The sequence below is a fragment of the Archocentrus centrarchus genome, unplaced genomic scaffold (genome assembly GCF_007364275.1).
Source record: "Archocentrus centrarchus isolate MPI-CPG fArcCen1 unplaced genomic scaffold, fArcCen1 scaffold_42_ctg1, whole genome shotgun sequence".
NCBI lineage: Eukaryota > Metazoa > Chordata > Actinopteri > Cichliformes > Cichlidae > Archocentrus > Archocentrus centrarchus.
This window is the reverse complement of record NW_022060268.1, coordinates 1,101,151-1,118,043: the sequence shown is the minus strand read 5'-3', so window position 1 is coordinate 1,118,043 and position 16,893 is coordinate 1,101,151. Positions and strand designations below refer to the sequence as shown.

The window sequence follows — 16,893 nt, the reverse complement described above, 5'->3', positions numbered from 1 at the left end:
CAGGTGTGAGTGTGATTCATTTGATTTCATTCCAGCACAAATCACAGATTAAAACATCTAAAACTGAAGAGCGTGATACAGGACATGCATTAAAAAGCAATCATAACAATGACCTTATTTCCACAGTGGGCACACTAAAGAGATCAGCTGGTATCTGAGGGACCATCAGCTGGAGAAGAAGAAGATGGATGATGAATATTTACAGATTTCTTTGAATATTTTCCCGTCTGATCAGTTTTGAGTGAACGATCCAAAATGCTCACAGAGACCCAGAATAACCAAAGCACCCCCCCCCCCCCCGCTCTGTATAACAATGACACACGTTTCTGTTTCACTGACAGCATTTAACAAACTTTATTGTGAAATGAAGCTTTTTGACATTTATTCTCTGAGATTTTGTCTTCAGCTCGAGTCTCGATTAGTGGGAAAATTTCCTGATTCAACTTTTCTTCTGTTTGCATCAAATTCCAGGAGAATCAAATCAAAGTGTGAATCAGAGTCCACGATAATCCGATTCTAGAGGAAACATGGAAACTGTAGAGGATTCACACTGAATATGTTCATTTGGTCCCTTCAAGAAAAATCAATCAGTTCATCAAATAAAATCAGTCGCTGATTGACTCAGTTTGATTGACAGGACAGATGATCAGAGGAGCAGAGTTTTTACCACCGTGATTCAGACTGGGACTGAATAATGGGTGGAGTTTGTGAGTGAAGGAGCAGCCAGTAAAGGAGTAGATCAGAGCTGCAGCATCTACATCATAGAAGGAGACCAGACCCTCCTCATAATCCACAAACACCCCCACCTTCTCAGGACCAGGCTGAAGACAGAGACTGACTGGAGGGCCAGCATTAGCACTGTATTCATTTCCATTTCTGAGCCACACAGTCCAGAATCCATCCTGAGGTCTCAGTGTGATTTTTCCCTTCCTGTTGATGGACTCTCTGGCCACTCCTAAATCCCATTCAGTCTTTCCTTTAACCTGAACCTCAAAGTAAAATCTGCCTGAAGAGAAACTCTGCTTTCCTAAAACATTAACACACTGAGAAAATCTCTCTGGGTTGTCTGGAAGTTCCTTCGTCACATCACCACAGTGGACTTGTTTTCCATCATCAGACAGGATGAGATTAGGATGTGCTGTATCAGGATCAAGAGTCACATCCACTGCATACTGCTGGACCCTCCTCAGCTCAGCCTCAGCAAGCAGCTTCTTCATGTCTTTCCTGAGTGTGTCCTCCAGCTGAGCCACAGCTCTCACCACAGTCCCCTCATATGATGGTGGATGGATGCTGACCTCTGTCCAGTCCTTGGTGGGTGGAGCAGCTTTGAGGGAGGAGAAGCTTTGGAGGAGGTGGAGGTGGTCTTCAGAGCGTGAGAGCTGCTCCACCTCAGAGCTTCTCTTCATCAGCTCAGAGACTTCCTGTTCCAGATCTTTGATGAGACCTTCAGCCTGTTTCTCTGTTGCTTCCTGTTTGTCTTTGACCTCCTTCATGAGCTCCTTCAGGCCTCTCTCAACAGACTCCATCAGAGCAGTGAAGACCTGAACACCTTCTGCTTCCTCTCTGTCTGCAGCATCTTTGCTCATCTTCACTGACTCTCTGATCTGCTGAATCTTCAGTCGTCTCTTCTGGATCATCTGCTGAATTTCAGCCTCTGTCTTCCCCAGCTCTGCCTTCTTTCCTTCATATTCTTCACTCAGAGGAACAAACTCATGGTTCTTGTGGTCTAAAACAGGGCAGAGCGCGCAGACACATGTCTGGTCGGTCTTACAGAACAGCTCCAGAGGTTTATCGTGCTTCGTGCACATCCTTCCTTCCAGGTTCTCCTCAGGCTCCACCAGCTGATGCCTTTTCAGACCTTTTGTGGTCAGATGAGGCTCCAGGTGAGTCTGACAGTAGGAGGTCAGACACACCAGGCAGGACTTCAGGGCCTTCAGTTTGGTTCCAGTGCAGACGTCACAGAGAACTTCTCCTGGTTTGGCAGCTTGTTGCTCTGAGCTGCTGCTGCTGGCTTTCTGCTGAGCTTCACGTCTGAACTGAGCAACCATCTCAGAGATGAAGGTGTTGACATGAAGCTCGGGTCTCATCTTGAACACCTTATTACACATGGGACACTGAGACCTCTGATTGATGTCCCAGTGCTGAGTGATGCAGGTCTTGCAGAAGTTGTGTCCACATGGTGTGCTGACTGGATGAGTGAACACATCCAGACAGATGGAGCACAGAAACTGATCTTCAGATCGCAGATTGCTGGCAGCAGACATGTCTGCACTCTGAGGGAGGAAGAAGAGAAACACACTGGATTTAAACTTCAGGTTAAAGTTCAGGTACAAAAATACATTTCACTGTGTTTTTTACTGTGTATATCTGTGCATGTGACAGATAAAGCTTATCTTATATACTTTGAGGTCAAAGGTCACCAAGATTCAAACTCATCCAAGATGTTTAGGAGCTGCATCTGTGGTATAAACTTGAACATCCTCGGTCTGTGCAGCTTCTGGTATCTTTGCTGTAATATTGTAAACAATCAGACAAACCCTGCACCCCCCTCCAGGGTTATTCCATCATGGTCATTATTCTTTTATTGTGAAGTTTGTTTCATAGTTTTTATTGTTGCCACTGTGGAAATTAAATTTAATGAGGTGGCACAATTTTACAAATTTAGTAACTAGTTTTTTAAAGTTTTTTCAACCTCTTTAAAAATGCTGGTCAAACACTGAAGTCCACATCAACATTTAGCTGAAACATCCTCATACATGTCACATTACTTCATCATATTATGATGTATCTGCAAAATATGAGAATATTATACAGTTATATTACAGCCATGTATAATATAAGTGCAGTATGAGCCTTGCAGTAGACTGTAGTGACCCATCCAGGGTGGACCCTGCCTCTCACCCAGTATCATCTGGGACCATGAATTTGATCAGTAGTTATGAAAGTTTATGGATGAAGTTTGCTGCTTCTGCAGCCTTTATTTAACTTCCTGTTTATATTGTTCAGGATAAACATGGTGGGATGTGAGGCTGCCACAAAGTGTGAGAACCACTGATTTATACTGAAGAACAGATCTGCTAACAAAGCTCCGCTAACAGTCACAAACACATTGTATTTCCTCTCACTGCTTCACAATAAAATCCTCCTTCTGCTTTGATTTTATTGTGAAACAGCTTAAGGAACAGAAGCCCTGTGAGAGCACAAAGTAATGTATGAGCAGCGATCAGAGCAGGAAGTGATGAATAAACAGCGATCAGAGCAGGAAGTGATGAATAAACAGCGATCAGAGCAGGAAGTGATGAATAAACAGCGATCAGAGCAGGAAGTGTGGAGTCAGCCTGAAGTCCACAGCACAGAGGTTCAGTCCAAAGTCCTGAGCAGTGCTGCAGTGAGACTGCTTCAAACAGCAGCTCCATGTTTCTGCAGAGGATCTGTGGCTACGTGAGCAGATTCCTATTGAACAGTGTGACTGTGATGATCAGCATGAAATGAACAGAGTGAACTGCAGATTTGTGTGGAAACAGGAAATGTGATCAGCTGCACTCACCACTGTTGCTGAGAGGACCCTGATGGACTCTGTGAATCTTCTTTTAGAGACAAACAGGACTCGACTGCAGCTCTGCTGCTGCTGCTCTCTCACACTTTCACTTTCACTTCTGGAAAATAAGCTGAACTTCAGGTATTTCAGGTGTTGCTCCGCCTCTTCCTGCAGCTGCTGCTCTGTGTTTGCTGCCTCTCCCTTCACAGGAGGAGGAATCAGCTGGATTATACTCAGTGACTTTGTGCAGCAGGTGGGAGGAGTGAGGAGTGCTGAGGGTAAAGGTCACACAGTAATGACGCCTCAGGTGATCAGAAGAAACTCACCTGGATTTCCATAATCTTCATCCTTGTCCCTACTAAATAAATAAATTTGAAATTGCAGCTGGCTGAGCATCAGCTGGTTCAGTTCCTCTGCTGGTCACTGGTTGGCTCATTATTTCCATCCTGCTCACTCTTGTTCCCACTGTGCTGAAGCCTCTGGATCTCCAGCTTCAACAGTAGCTGTCTTCTATTGATGTTATTGATCTGAGCTCAAAGGTGCTTCAGTGTGGATGTTGGCTCATCCATAGTTCCCACATGCATATAACCTCTGTCACTGGGTTGGTGGCACAGCAGCACTCCACCATATTATCAGTCCTTCTCCACGTACGCTTTGTTCCAGCAGCCACTTCTGTCCTGGTTCCTAAATGTCTGACGTGGACCTTGTTAAGCTTGACAGTTCCAAGGTGGGGATTTGAACCCCCAACCTATTATTCCACAGTAGTAATGCTGCATTGTGTCTCTCTCGTGTTACTGCAGCAGTGTTTCAGGGTCACGTTCATGATGAAGACACAGAGTGCAGCCCTGTGGGTCAGATGGTAAAGCACCTGTTTATTGTTCATAAGGCTTCAAGTTCAGGTCTATGCTGGAAAAAACTCCATGGTTTCATTCTTATTGTAGCCCTGTAGGAAATGGACATAAATAAGTTGATTGAATGTGGTTAAATGCATTTATGTGAATGTTAAAATTTCAAATGTTAAGGTGTTAAGATAATTAATTTGCCATAAATATTCTATTTTATTTGTTCATTTCATTTGTTGTGAAGGAAAGCCAATCTAGTGTTTCAATTTAGTCACCTGTTTCTGTACTGGCTGCTGATTGGAGGTGGTGTGAGTGTGCGCGAGGGAGAAGGGAAAAGAGAGACCCGAGAAGAGAGGTGCGCTAGACTTTGACTGGAAAAGTGAAAGTTTTATGGAGAGTTAAACTGGTACTCCGTGTTCGGACATCGGCCAGGTGGACGGAAGGAGGACAGTTTAATTTGGCGCAGCCTACGCCTCTAGGTGTTTGGACTTGAAAGTCGTGGTTTGCTCGCTGGATAATCGAGCAGAAATTAGCCGCGCTGATCGTCTGGAAAGCTGCGGTTGGCTAGCCCGGCTAATCGCTACAGGACTCAGCTGACTCTTACCGCACACAGACAAAAGAGGATCCCAGATAGCGCTCTGAGCTACCTATAGTTCAGAGTTCCTCTGGCTACGCGGGAAACGGCGACCAGACGGGTATTCCCTGTGCTTCTTGCCTGTGTGGGACAACGTGGACTGAACGTTTGCACCGCCATATTGGAAAAAGGTACTGTTGGCTTATTATTTTATTTGGCTCTAATTGAGTGAAAGGACCGCAAAGTTTCTGGTCTCACCGTACCCGAGCTCCGAATCAGGCCTGCAACGGGTTTGTTTTGTTTAATAACATTATTTGGGACTGTTGTGTGTGGGGATACATGTATATTTGAACCGTTAATTGACCTGAAAGAACTGAAATATTGATTTAAGTGTGTTTTTGGTGGTTTTCTAATTAAAGTGTGGTATTGTTAATTCCAATTGTAGAGTGTGTGATGTTATAGTGGTTAAGTAATTAATGCCGTTGAATACGAACTCAGGGCCCATTCATACCGATCAGTAGTATGTGGGTTACATAAATGGAGGCACCGCTGGGATTGTGTTATATTTGATGTGTATAAAAACAAAAAAAAAAATGTATTGAGTTTCTAACTGTATTACATGAGGGAATGTTAATAGAGGATCTTTGACATGGATACCAACCTAGTGACCAGATTGAAGAACTGGTGTAGGGGAGAGACCTTAGATGAAAGTCATGCTTTACTGACTGTAGTTCCAGAGCACACAGAGATTGCGCAGATAGAAGATGCACTACAGACTATCAAGTGTCTTGGGCGCGTAAGAGTCAGAGGACGAATGCTAAGTGACAGAGACAATCAAGTGTTAGTGCTTTGTGAGTGTCGACAAAAAGTGACTGACTCAGCAGTCCCAAAAGAAGTTCGCTCTCCCGATGGATTGACAGCATGGCCAATTTGTGTAGTAGCTGAAACTCCTGGGGTTGAGGAAGATTTTGCTGGTAAACTGAAAGCTCTGTTGGAGGCTGAAGGAAAGTCTGCCGAGGATGTGCAAGCTTTATTGGCTGGATCAGAGCCAGTGTCTCCTACTGAGTCCATCTTGCGTGCTGTTGGTGACCTGCTGGACAAAACAGTTAAACCGTCCCCAGAGAATGCAGGACACCGACGCCTGAGAATTTTTTCAGGTAACATCCCCACCCCAGCCGGTGAGGAACAATTTGACCACTGGTTACAGCAAGCATACCTGCTGGTCGAAGAGAGTCCTGGCTCTCCAAAAGAAAAAAGGAGGAGAGTCATAGAGAGTTTAAAGGGGCCAGCGTTAGATGTGATAAAAGCAGTGCGTTTATCTGATCCGGATGTGACCCCTGAAGGATGTTTAGAGGCGTTAGAGAGTGCCTTTGGACTGGCAGAGTCCGGAGATGACTTGTATTTTGCCTTTAGACTGTTGCAGCAACAACCTGGGGAAAAGTTGTCTGATTTTCTCCGCAGGTTAGAGCGTGCTTTTACAAAAGTTGTACAAAGAGGTGGTATCCCAGTTAACAGTATGGACACCGCACGTGTTGAGCAGCTACTTAAAGGTGCAGTAGATGCTGACTTAATGCTAATTAACCTCCGTCTTAGAGAGAGGAGGACCAAACCCCCAACCTTCCTTGAACTACTGCGAGAAATTCGCATAGAGGAAGAATATGAAGCTTCCAGAGTTAAGCTGAACCGCTCAGTGAGCTCGGTTCAAGTTAAGCCACAAGCTGACAACAGGCAATCTGAGATACAGAGCCTGAAAGCAGAACTCAAAGAAGTAAAAGCCATGTTTGCAGCACTTGCTACCCATTCTCCTGCAGAAACAGAGAAGGGTGAAAAGCAGTTGGATAGCAGAGAGCTAGCTTCAGAGAATAATGTGGACCCTGAAGTGGTTGCCCTAAAGAAACAAGTGAAGCAGTTGCAAAAGAAAGTAGGTACACGGCTGTCCTGTCAGGCGGGAGCTTCTCCAACTGTGATGGCGGTGGGGACTCCATCAGCCAGGCAGTCACCTGACTCAGAAGAACGCTTTTGTTACCGCTGTGGGGAAAATGGCCACATAGCGCCAAAGTGTAACAAGCCTGAGAACCAGAGCAAGGTTATTCAGAGACTCCTTGGAGTTCTCAAGAAAACCAGGGGTAAACCCCAACCAGCTACAGGTAAAACCATCCCCGAAGAAGTGGCTGGTACAGTTAGGAAAAGTGCAGTGGACGTGTTGGAGTCCCATGGGCTTCCAGAAGGCCTGATTGGGCCACCATCTTTAGAGCCACTGAAAGTCAATGGGCACCTGTGTAAGGCATTATTAGACAGCGGCTCAAGAGTCAGCATAATCTTTGAGTCTTGGTACCAGAGATACCTATCAGATATCCCTATTCACCCTGTGAGTCGGCTAAACATTTGGGGATTGAGTGATTCAAGCTACCCATATCGTGGCTATGTGGTGGTGGACATAGAGTTTCCAAAGAAGGTAGTGGGAGCATCAACCACTATGTCAGTCCTAGCACTGATATGTCCTGACCCCCCAGGCCCTGTCCAGACTCCAGTGATTTTAGGAACCAATGCCAGTGCCAACCTTCCCAAGAGGCTAGCCCAGCTCTGTGAGGGTACCTCAGGTGTGTCTGTTTCACCCTTGATGGTGCACAGCGCTTGCCCTGAGGAAGAAGATGATGATGATGAAGTAGGGTGTGTCAAGTGGCAGGGTCCTGGTTCTCTTGTGCTACCTGCAGGGAGCAGCTGTAAAGCAACCTGTAAAGTTGAGCTAAAACAGCCCTTGCCTCATGAGATCTTGATGGTAGAAGCTTCTTCTACCAACCCTCTTCCCGCTGGTGTATTGTTACAGTCCATGACAATCCCAAGCAATGCTGTGGATGCTAACCAGTTCACAGTTCTTCTGCAAAACGAGTCACTTAAAGACATAACGATTCCAGCTGGCACCACCTTAGGCTGTCTGTGCACGACTGATGTTGTTACAACCGTGTCAGAACAACAGCTGGTGTCTGAGGGATTTGACATCAGTCTTATCAACTTTGGCTCATCTCCTGTTCCAGAGGAGTGGAAAGCCAGGCTCCGTCAGAAATTGTCTGAAAGGGCCGATGTATTCTCTTCTCATGAACTTGATGTGGGGTTAGCCAGAGATGTAGAGCATACAATTCGTCTGTCAGACCCGCGACCATTTCGTGAGCGGTCCAGACGCATTGCTCCAGCTGATATTGATGATGTGCGTCGTCACATACAGAGGTTATTGGCAGCAGGCATAATTAAGGAGTCTAGGAGTCCTTATGCCTCTCCAATTGTCATTGTTCGAAAGAAAAACGGAGAAGTCAGAATGTGCATTGATTACCGCACACTCAACAGCCGCACTGTGCCTGATCAATACACAACCCCCCGGATTGATGAAGTTCTGGATTGTCTATCTGGAAGCAAATGGTTTTCCGTCCTGGACTTAAGGAGTGGCTACTACCAGATAGCCATGAAGGAGGAGGACAAAGAGAAAACCGCTTTCATATGTCCGCTAGGTTTCTATCAGTTTGAGCGGATGCCTCAAGGCATCACTGGAGCTCCTGCGACCTTCCAAAGGTTGATGGAGAGGGTCGTCGGTGACATGAACTTGCTCCAGGTACTAGTTTACCTGGACGACTTAATAGTGTTTGGAAAAACACTAGAGGAGCACGAAGAGAGACTCCTGAAAGTGTTGGACAGACTCAACGAGGCAGGACTCAAGGTTTCACTTGACAAATGTCAGTTCTGTCAGACGCAAGTCAAGTATGTGGGTCACATAGTGTCAGCAGAAGGTGTCGCAGCCGACCCCGGCAAAGTGGAGGCTGTCGTGAACTGGCCCAGGCCGCACAACCTTAAGACCTTGCGATCATTTCTAGGGTTTTGTGGATACTATCGGAGGTTTATCCACAATTACTCAGCCATTGTCCGCCCTTTGACAGACCTCACTAAAGGGTACGCCCCAACTCAGAGGGGAAGGAGACCCAAGACAGGGCAGAATCATGCCTATTTGGATGAGAGGGATCCCTTTGGAGACAGATGGGATCAAGTGTGCACCGAGGCATTTGAAGCTATTAAAACCTGCCTCACGAATGCACCAGTTCTAGCCTTTGCCGACCCTAGTAAGCCATATGTGCTGCATGTGGATGCTAGCCTGTCAGGTCTTGGTGCAGTTTTGTATCAAGAGCATCCTGAAGGGCTTCGGCCGGTTGCATTTGCCAGCCGTAAACTCAGTTTATCAGAAAAGAATTATCCCATCCATCAGCTGGAATTTCTCTCTCTTAAGTGGGCCGTGGTTGAGAAATTCCACGATTATCTCTATGGAGTCCGCTTTACAGTGTACACTGATAACAACCCGCTAACCTATGTCCTTACGTCAGCAAAACTCAATGCGACAGGACATAGATGGTTGTCAGATTTGTCAGTGTATGACTTTGACATTGTTTACCGACCTGGCAGAAACAACATTGATGCTGATCTGTTGTCCCGGATGGAGCCAGGAGAAAGGAAGACAGAAATGCGAAACATCTCTCAGGAGAGTGTTAAGTCTATTTGCCAGAGAGTTGGTGGCCTTAATTCTCCTGAGGACTCACCAAGATACGCGCAGCAGCTTGGAGCCCATCCAGATTGTGTGCCTGATGCTTACACCTTTTCTACAAACTTGGAGTTGAACAATCTGAGGCAATTGTCCAAGCCTGAGCTAATGGCAGCACAGGAACAAGATCCTGTAATAAGACCAACCATTGAGGCCATAAAGAGTGGCAGATGGCCAGATGAGATCAAGACAAACCCAGACTTACTTGCCATGAAACGAGAAATGGGAAAGTTGATTATGAAAGACAGACTCCTTCACCGACTGAGTATAAGTCGTGCAGGAGAAAAGACTTACCAACTGGTGCTACCTGCTGAATTCAGAGCTGTGGTGCTGAAATCCATGCATGATGACTTAGGTCATATGGGCGTGGAAAGGACAGTTGATATGCTCCGAAGCAGATTCTTCTGGCCCAAGATGTCTGTCGAGGCAGAACACTACATAAAAAACTGTGGAGAGTGCCTCTTTAGGAAAACTCCATGCCAAAGAGTTGCACCACTGCACCAAATAGTCAGCACAGGGCCGATGGAGTTGGTCTGTATTGATTTCTTGTCCATGGAGCCTGACTCCAAAGGAATAAGTAATGTGCTAGTGATCACAGACCATTTCACAAGATATGCCCAAGCATTTCCAACCAAAAACCAGAAGGCTCTCACAGTCGCCAAGGTTTTGGTGGAGAAGTATTTTGTGCACTACGGTTTGCCAGCCCGGATTCATTCAGATCAGGGACGAGACTTTGAGTCGAGACTCATTAAGGAAATGCTGAAAATCCTTGGCATACGGAAGTCGCGGACTACTCCGTACCATCCTCAGGGTGATCCTCAGCCCGAACGATTTAACAGGACCTTGTTGTCAATGCTAGGGACTCTGAAGCAGGAAAAGAAGCGGCAATGGAGTCAGTATGTTACACATCTTGTGCACGCTTATAACAGCACTAAATGTGATGCTACCGGATATTCGCCGTACTTCTTGATGTTTGGAAGAGAAGCTAGACTTCCAGTGGATGTGTGTTTTGGGACACATCTAAATGAAAGGGCAGAACATCAGCACTCTTCCTATGTCACCAAACTGAAGGAGGATTTGCAGAAGGCTTATGAGCTGGCTGCAGAAGCCTCTGGCAAGTCGCACTTGAGAAACAAGAGGACTTATGACAAGAGACTTGTGGCCCAGACTCTAGAGCCAGGTGACAGAGTGTTGGTGAGAAATCTTGGAATAAAAGGGAAACACAAGCTTGAGAATCGCTGGTGTGACGTTCCCTATGTTGTTGTGGCCAGAATGCCAAATTTGCCGGTCTACAAAGTAAAATCCCAGAATGGCAAGGACAGAGTCAGGACATTACATAGGGATAATCTTCTTCCTATAGGAGACTTAGTGCGAATCCCAATGATGGAGTACTCGCAGGATGCATCCAATAAGCGAGCAAAGAGATTAGACAGCCAGAAGCGGCCTGAGAGGGTTAGCACCCATCATTCCATACAAAGTGAAGGGGTGAGTTCAAGTGAGTCATCTGATTTTGAGGGTGGTTTGCCATCTAGACCCTATAGGACTTATTTTGAGAAAATGGTTCAGAGGAGGGATGACACTGTAAGTAGAGGGGAACAGGTGGGAGACTGCATTCCACTGAGTGACAACCACTCTGACCGACCAGATCATTCTCCTGTAGACTCTGACCGTGACACTGACCATGAAGCCAGCACTGAGCCTGACGATGGTTCGAACAATGATGAAGGTGTAAGACAGTCTAGTAGCCCTGGCTCAAGACTACCTACAAAGAGGACTAGGCCCAAAAGGTCAGTGAAACCAGTAGTAAGGTTGACCTACGATAAACCAGGAAAATCTCGAGATCAACCATTGACTATTGTACACAGAGGTATTGTGATACAGATTGGAAAGGGCTAAAAAGACAGCTAATGTTAAACACTTTACCCATTTCCTGTTACCATGCAGTTCATTAAGTTACTTAAGATGTTAGTCTGCTGAGGACATCAGACGTGTTGATGGGGGAGGGTGTAGCCCTGTAGGAAATGGACATAAATAAGTTGATTGAATGTGGTTAAATGCATTTATGTGAATGTTAAAATTTCAAATGTTAAGGTGTTAAGATAATTAATTTGCCATAAATATTCTATTTTATTTGTTCATTTCATTTGTTGTGAAGGAAAGCCAATCTAGTGTTTCAATTTAGTCACCTGTTTCTGTACTGGCTGCTGATTGGAGGTGGTGTGAGTGTGCACGAGGGAGAAGGGAAAAGAGAGACCCGAGAAGAGAGGTGCGCTAGACTTTGACTGGAAAAGTGAAAGTTTTATGGAGAGTTAAACTGGTACTCCGTGTTCGGACATCGGCCAGGTGGACGGAAGGAGGACAGTTTAATTTGGCGCAGCCTACGCCTCTAGGTGTTTGGACTTGAAAGTCGTGGTTTGCTCGCTGGATAATCGAGCAGAAATTAGCCGCGCTGATCGTCTGGAAAGCTGCGGTTGGCTAGCCCGGCTAATCGCTACAGGACTCAGCTGACTCTTACCGCACACAGACAAAAGAGGATCCCAGATAGCGCTCTGAGCTACCTATAGTTCAGAGTTCCTCTGGCTACGCGGGAAACGGCGACCAGACGGGTATTCCCTGTGCTTCTTGCCTGTGTGGGACAACGTGGACTGAACGTTTGCACCGCCATATTGGAAAAAGGTACTGTTGGCTTATTATTTTATTTTGGCTCTAATTGAGTGAAAGGACCGCAAAGTTTCTGGTCTCACCGTACCCGAGCTCCGAATCAGGCCTGCAACGGGTTTGTTTTGTTTAATAACATTATTTGGGACTGTTGTGTGTGGGGATACATGTATATTTGAACCGTTAATTGACCTGAAAGAACTGAAATATTGATTTAAGTGTGTTTTTGGTGGTTTTCTAATTAAAGTGTGGTATTGTTAATTCCAATTGTAGAGTGTGTGATGTTATAGTGGTTAAGTAATTAATGCCGTTGAATACGAACTCAGGGCCCATTCATACCGATCAGTAGTATGTGGGTTACATTATGTTGATGATCTCCTCAGGAGGAAGGACTAAATTTAGAATTATTGATGCAGATTTTTAACATACAAGGAAACTTTTTAAGTGTTTCAGCTCAGCCTCACAAGTTAACTAAAGACATGCAGGTAAAAAGGAGACCTTACAACTTTTTACACCAGTTTCACTCCCATGTGGAGATCTGAGCATACCTGATGCAGCCTTCAGTCAATTTTCTTGATGATGACCTCCTGCTTTCAGAGTAACTGTATGTATGTAACTGTGTGGATCTTCAGGCCAGGGCCTCTTTGAAAGCAGATGTTTCAGCAGGAAGTGTTGAACATCCTTCAACCTTCTGATGACCAACAGGATACTTTTTTATTGGGTTGGTCTCTCTCTGCGTGGTCATTAAGTTTGACTTTGTGGGTGTTTCTCTCTGTGTGACATTCCTGTTTGTGGTTTCTAATCTTTGTGCCTCTGACTGACTGTTTCCTTTGGGCAGTCAGTCAGTCAAACAGAAGCTCTGGCTCTGGGGGCCTTCTCCCTAATCCGTCCAATGGCAGCCTCGTGTCCAGGATTGGCTGCAGAGCGTGAGGCCCGGCTGTGGGGACGACTGTGCAGTAAACACATTTAAACCAAACTTCTCTCTCAGACTGCGGCTTCAAGGTGAAGCTGATGTTTCAAATTTGATCCTATTTTCAGATACTCGGCTCCGTCTCCGGCAAACTGTTTATCTGCTTATTTCTGTGCCGGCTCCGTGCCAGGCGAGCCGCCGTTCTTCTACCAGGAAGTTTTAGTTTGCTCGACTTTCCCGTCTCCTACCTCCAGGCAGCCCGGTGTCTGATTTGACTGGACTATTTCTGGCTTTCAGCATTCAAGGACACAGCCTGTGTGTGTGTGTGTGTGTGTGTGTGTGTGTGTGTGTGTGTGTGTGTGTGTGTGTGTGTGTGTGTGTGTGTGTGTGTGTGTGTGTCTGTGTGTGTGTGTATGTGTCTGTGTGTGTGTGTGTGTGTTTGTGTCTGTGTGTGTGTGTGTGTGTGTGTGTGTGTGTGTATGTGTGTCTGTGTGTGTGTGCGTGTGTGTGTGTGTGTGTGTGTGCGTGTGTGTGTGTGTGTGTGTGAGGCAGTGTTAGATGAAGAGAGGAAGAATGTAGAGCGGTGTATGTATGAGCTGCACATCATCTCCTGAAATCAGTTTCCTGTTTCTGTTTGGAAGCACAGCATCTGACACACCTGTGTGTGTGTGTGTGTGTGTGTGTAAGTGTGTGTGTGTGTGTGTGTGTGTGTGTATGTGCTCCACCTGTGTGTGATATGGACCCAGTTTCCTCTTTATGAGGGTCACCTGGCTGAGACTGATGCAGCTAATCCAGCAGTGCTGCAGCACCTCCTCCTTCATGAAGGTTACACACACTCAGGATAGTTTCAGTAAATGACAGAAACACAAGTTTACACACAGACTTACACACAGGTTTAGCTTTGTAATCATTTTGTGCTGATTTTGTGTGTTTTTGTGGTTACTGAGGTGTGTTCAGTTTTATTGTTATTGTTTTTGTGGTCACTTCCTCTGAAGCCGTGTTGTTGAGGGGCTGGCTGCTCGGACTGGCCTCGGTGTGGGTGCTTCAGAGATGATGAAGGTTGCTGGATTTGGAGATAAAGAGCAAGCGTCTGCTCTCGTGGTATTTTTCAGCTTTTAGTTTGTGTGCTGACCGTCTTTAGTCAATCAGGCTTCTCTTTCAGTTCCTACATTCACGGTCGGTGCTCGAGGCTGCAGACACGCTGACGTCCGTGCAGGAGGCCGGCAGATAAGGGCGCCTAATCCGTCACCTCTGATAATACAGCCTGTAGGCAATTGTTCAGTTAACAGGTGACATTTTCCCTTCAACCACCGCCTCCTCCTTATTTACTCAGAATACCACAAAAGGAGAAACGCCTGAATAATTAACTCACCAGTTAGGTGATAATTGCTGCTACTTTGAACAGCTAAATGATCAGGTGTGTGTGTGTGTGTGTGTGTGTGTGTGTGTGTGTGTGTGTGTGTGTGTGTATCTAAATGAGAAGAAGAGCTGACAGCAGCAGGAAATGGCCTTCATAGGCAAACGTGACTTTTTCAAATAAATTTTCAGACAGATTTAAAATCATCTTTAAGCAGCTTCGTGATGCATGTGTGAGGAAGCTTCTCAGGTTTGATTGTGCAGAGCTGTGTTCAGCCTGAAGACTTCAAACTCTGCAGGCTGTCAGCGGCTGACAGGTAACTGAAACAGGAACAACAGCGATCACGCTGACAGATTTGGGTGAGACAGAGTCACTTCCTTCACTCTGGATTCTCATTTACAATCCGAGCAAAAAGTTTGAGTCACTTTAGCTTCTTCTCCCCATCAGGGAGGCGTTTGAATTATTCTCCAACAGGATGATGATTCAAAACCTCCAACCAGAGAGGAAGAACGAGGAGCTACAACAGAGAGGTCTGCCTCCCACAGAGCCCCAAACTCAGCATCATAGTCATAGATACGTATATACCACCAAACATGAGAACAAAGCCATGCCACAGCAGTCTGTGGACGTGAAACTCCTCAGCAGAAGTGAAGTGAGCTGTGTCTGCAAGTCCTGAGCGGTCAGCAGTTGATGCTCATGTAGAGCTGCCCACAGCCTCCTTCCAGCAGGCTGACTCTGGTTCGTGTGCCTGAATCTCTGAAGGTTGTGCTGTGAGTCTGTGTGATGAGACGCTCGTGGCTGTGATGTTAGCCAGCTGCAAGCTTCGGTTTGGTGGATGCAGACAACAGAAAGAACATCGTTCCCACTGGAATGGGACATAACTGCTCAGTCACACATTTACTACCAGTAAACTGCAGCACTTACACAAAACTATGCAGAGGGGTAAAAGGCTCTGCAGGTCAGCGGAAACAGCAGGTGAAGTGGGTCAGGGGTGAACTCGGTCACCTTCACTGGGCTCCAACAAACTTACAACTCAGAGGACAGGTGAGATTCTCCCTCTGCAGAGAGCAGCAAACACTTTTCATCCACAGCGCTGAACATGTGAGGCTGCTAACTGAGGTTAAACTTCCTCAGACTCACAAACACAACTTTTTATTTAGACTCTGGTGTTTCAGTTCCTTCTCAGGATGATATAAAGCTCCACTTTAATGGTTCAGATAATAATGACGTTAAGCAGGAGCTCGTTCGCCTCTCTGCCGGGCTCCTCGCCTCCCCGGGACTCTTCTTCTAAGAACTGAGCTGAGGTGATTATACTGCAGCATCTGGGGACCACGAGAGGAGACAAATTAAAACTCTGTGCTCTCTCTGCAAGCCGGCCTCATTAACAGTAAATATAATGTTTGCACTGTGCAGATTCATCAGATGAAGGCCGCTGCTGAAATCTCCCTGGTTCTGCACACAGAAAAAAGTCTTTTCACAGGAAAACCTCATTGTTGGGCCACGACTCAAACATACTCAGAGATGAATCACCTGCCAGATTCAGCCTGAAGCCTGAGCAAACAGGAAGCAGGAAGCTCCTCAGCACAGAGCCTGTGAGCAGGAACCGTTTTCTTTAGTTGGAACCAAAATTGCAGTAATTAGAAGATTAAAGAAAAGTTCAGCGTCAGAAGCAACATGAGTGTATTTGGATGTCCTGAGCAGGAAGCAAACAGATTTATTAACCCAGCACATTTCAAACCAACACACAATACAAAAGGCACTAAACTGGCCAAGCAGCATATTTGTAGTTAACACATTCCAAACTGACAGGTGATGCATATAAATTTAACTTCAGTCTCCGGCATAAAAGTCAAACTAATTTACACCCAGCAGCACCTCTGAATCGGTACACATGAGAGCAGATATAATCTCTCCCTCATGTCCTGTGTCCTCCCCAGGACCTCCTCCCAGCAGGACAAGCCTGAACCATCTCACCTGGGAGGCATGCAGGAGGCATCCAAGCCACCTGAACTGGCTCCATTCAGTGTGGAGGAGCAGAGGCTCTACTCTAAGTTCATTACTAATGACCGAGCTCCCCACCCTTTCTCTAAGGGAGGGGCTAGCCAGGAATGTAGACTGACTGGTAGCTAGAATTGCCATGGTCTCAGACTTGGAGGAGCTGATCTTCAACCTGAGCACGTCACACTCAGCTGCAAGCTGCTCCAGTGCAAGCTGAAGGTCACTGCCCGATGATGAGGCCGGGAGGACCATGCCACTGGCCAGGAGCTGAGATGTGATCCCAAGGCCAGTGAAGTGGAGATGCTCCTCCACTTGGCTGCACCTAGAAATTGTATCCATAAAAGTCGGTGACAAAGAGCAGCCCAGAGTCCAGCACCTACTGGGAACGAGTCCGAGTTACAGCTGGTAATACGGACCAAGCTGCAGCTACAAGACTA

At 46.2% G+C, this 16,893-nt stretch overlaps 1 protein-coding gene across 1 annotated transcript; it reads right to left on the bottom strand.

Annotated features, from left to right (window-relative positions):
* Positions 1-330: 330 nt before the first annotated feature.
* On the bottom strand, positions 331-3,655 carry LOC115777071 (E3 ubiquitin-protein ligase TRIM21-like). Its single transcript, XM_030724893.1, has 2 exons — positions 3,548-3,655; positions 331-2,273 (listed from the first exon to the last, which is right to left on the bottom strand). The coding sequence occupies exon 2, from the start codon at positions 2,262-2,264 to the stop codon at positions 606-608; it is 1,659 nt and encodes a 552-aa protein (XP_030580753.1). The 5' UTR covers positions 2,265-2,273; positions 3,548-3,655; the 3' UTR covers positions 331-605.
* Between the last annotated feature and the right edge of the window lie 13,238 nt (positions 3,656-16,893).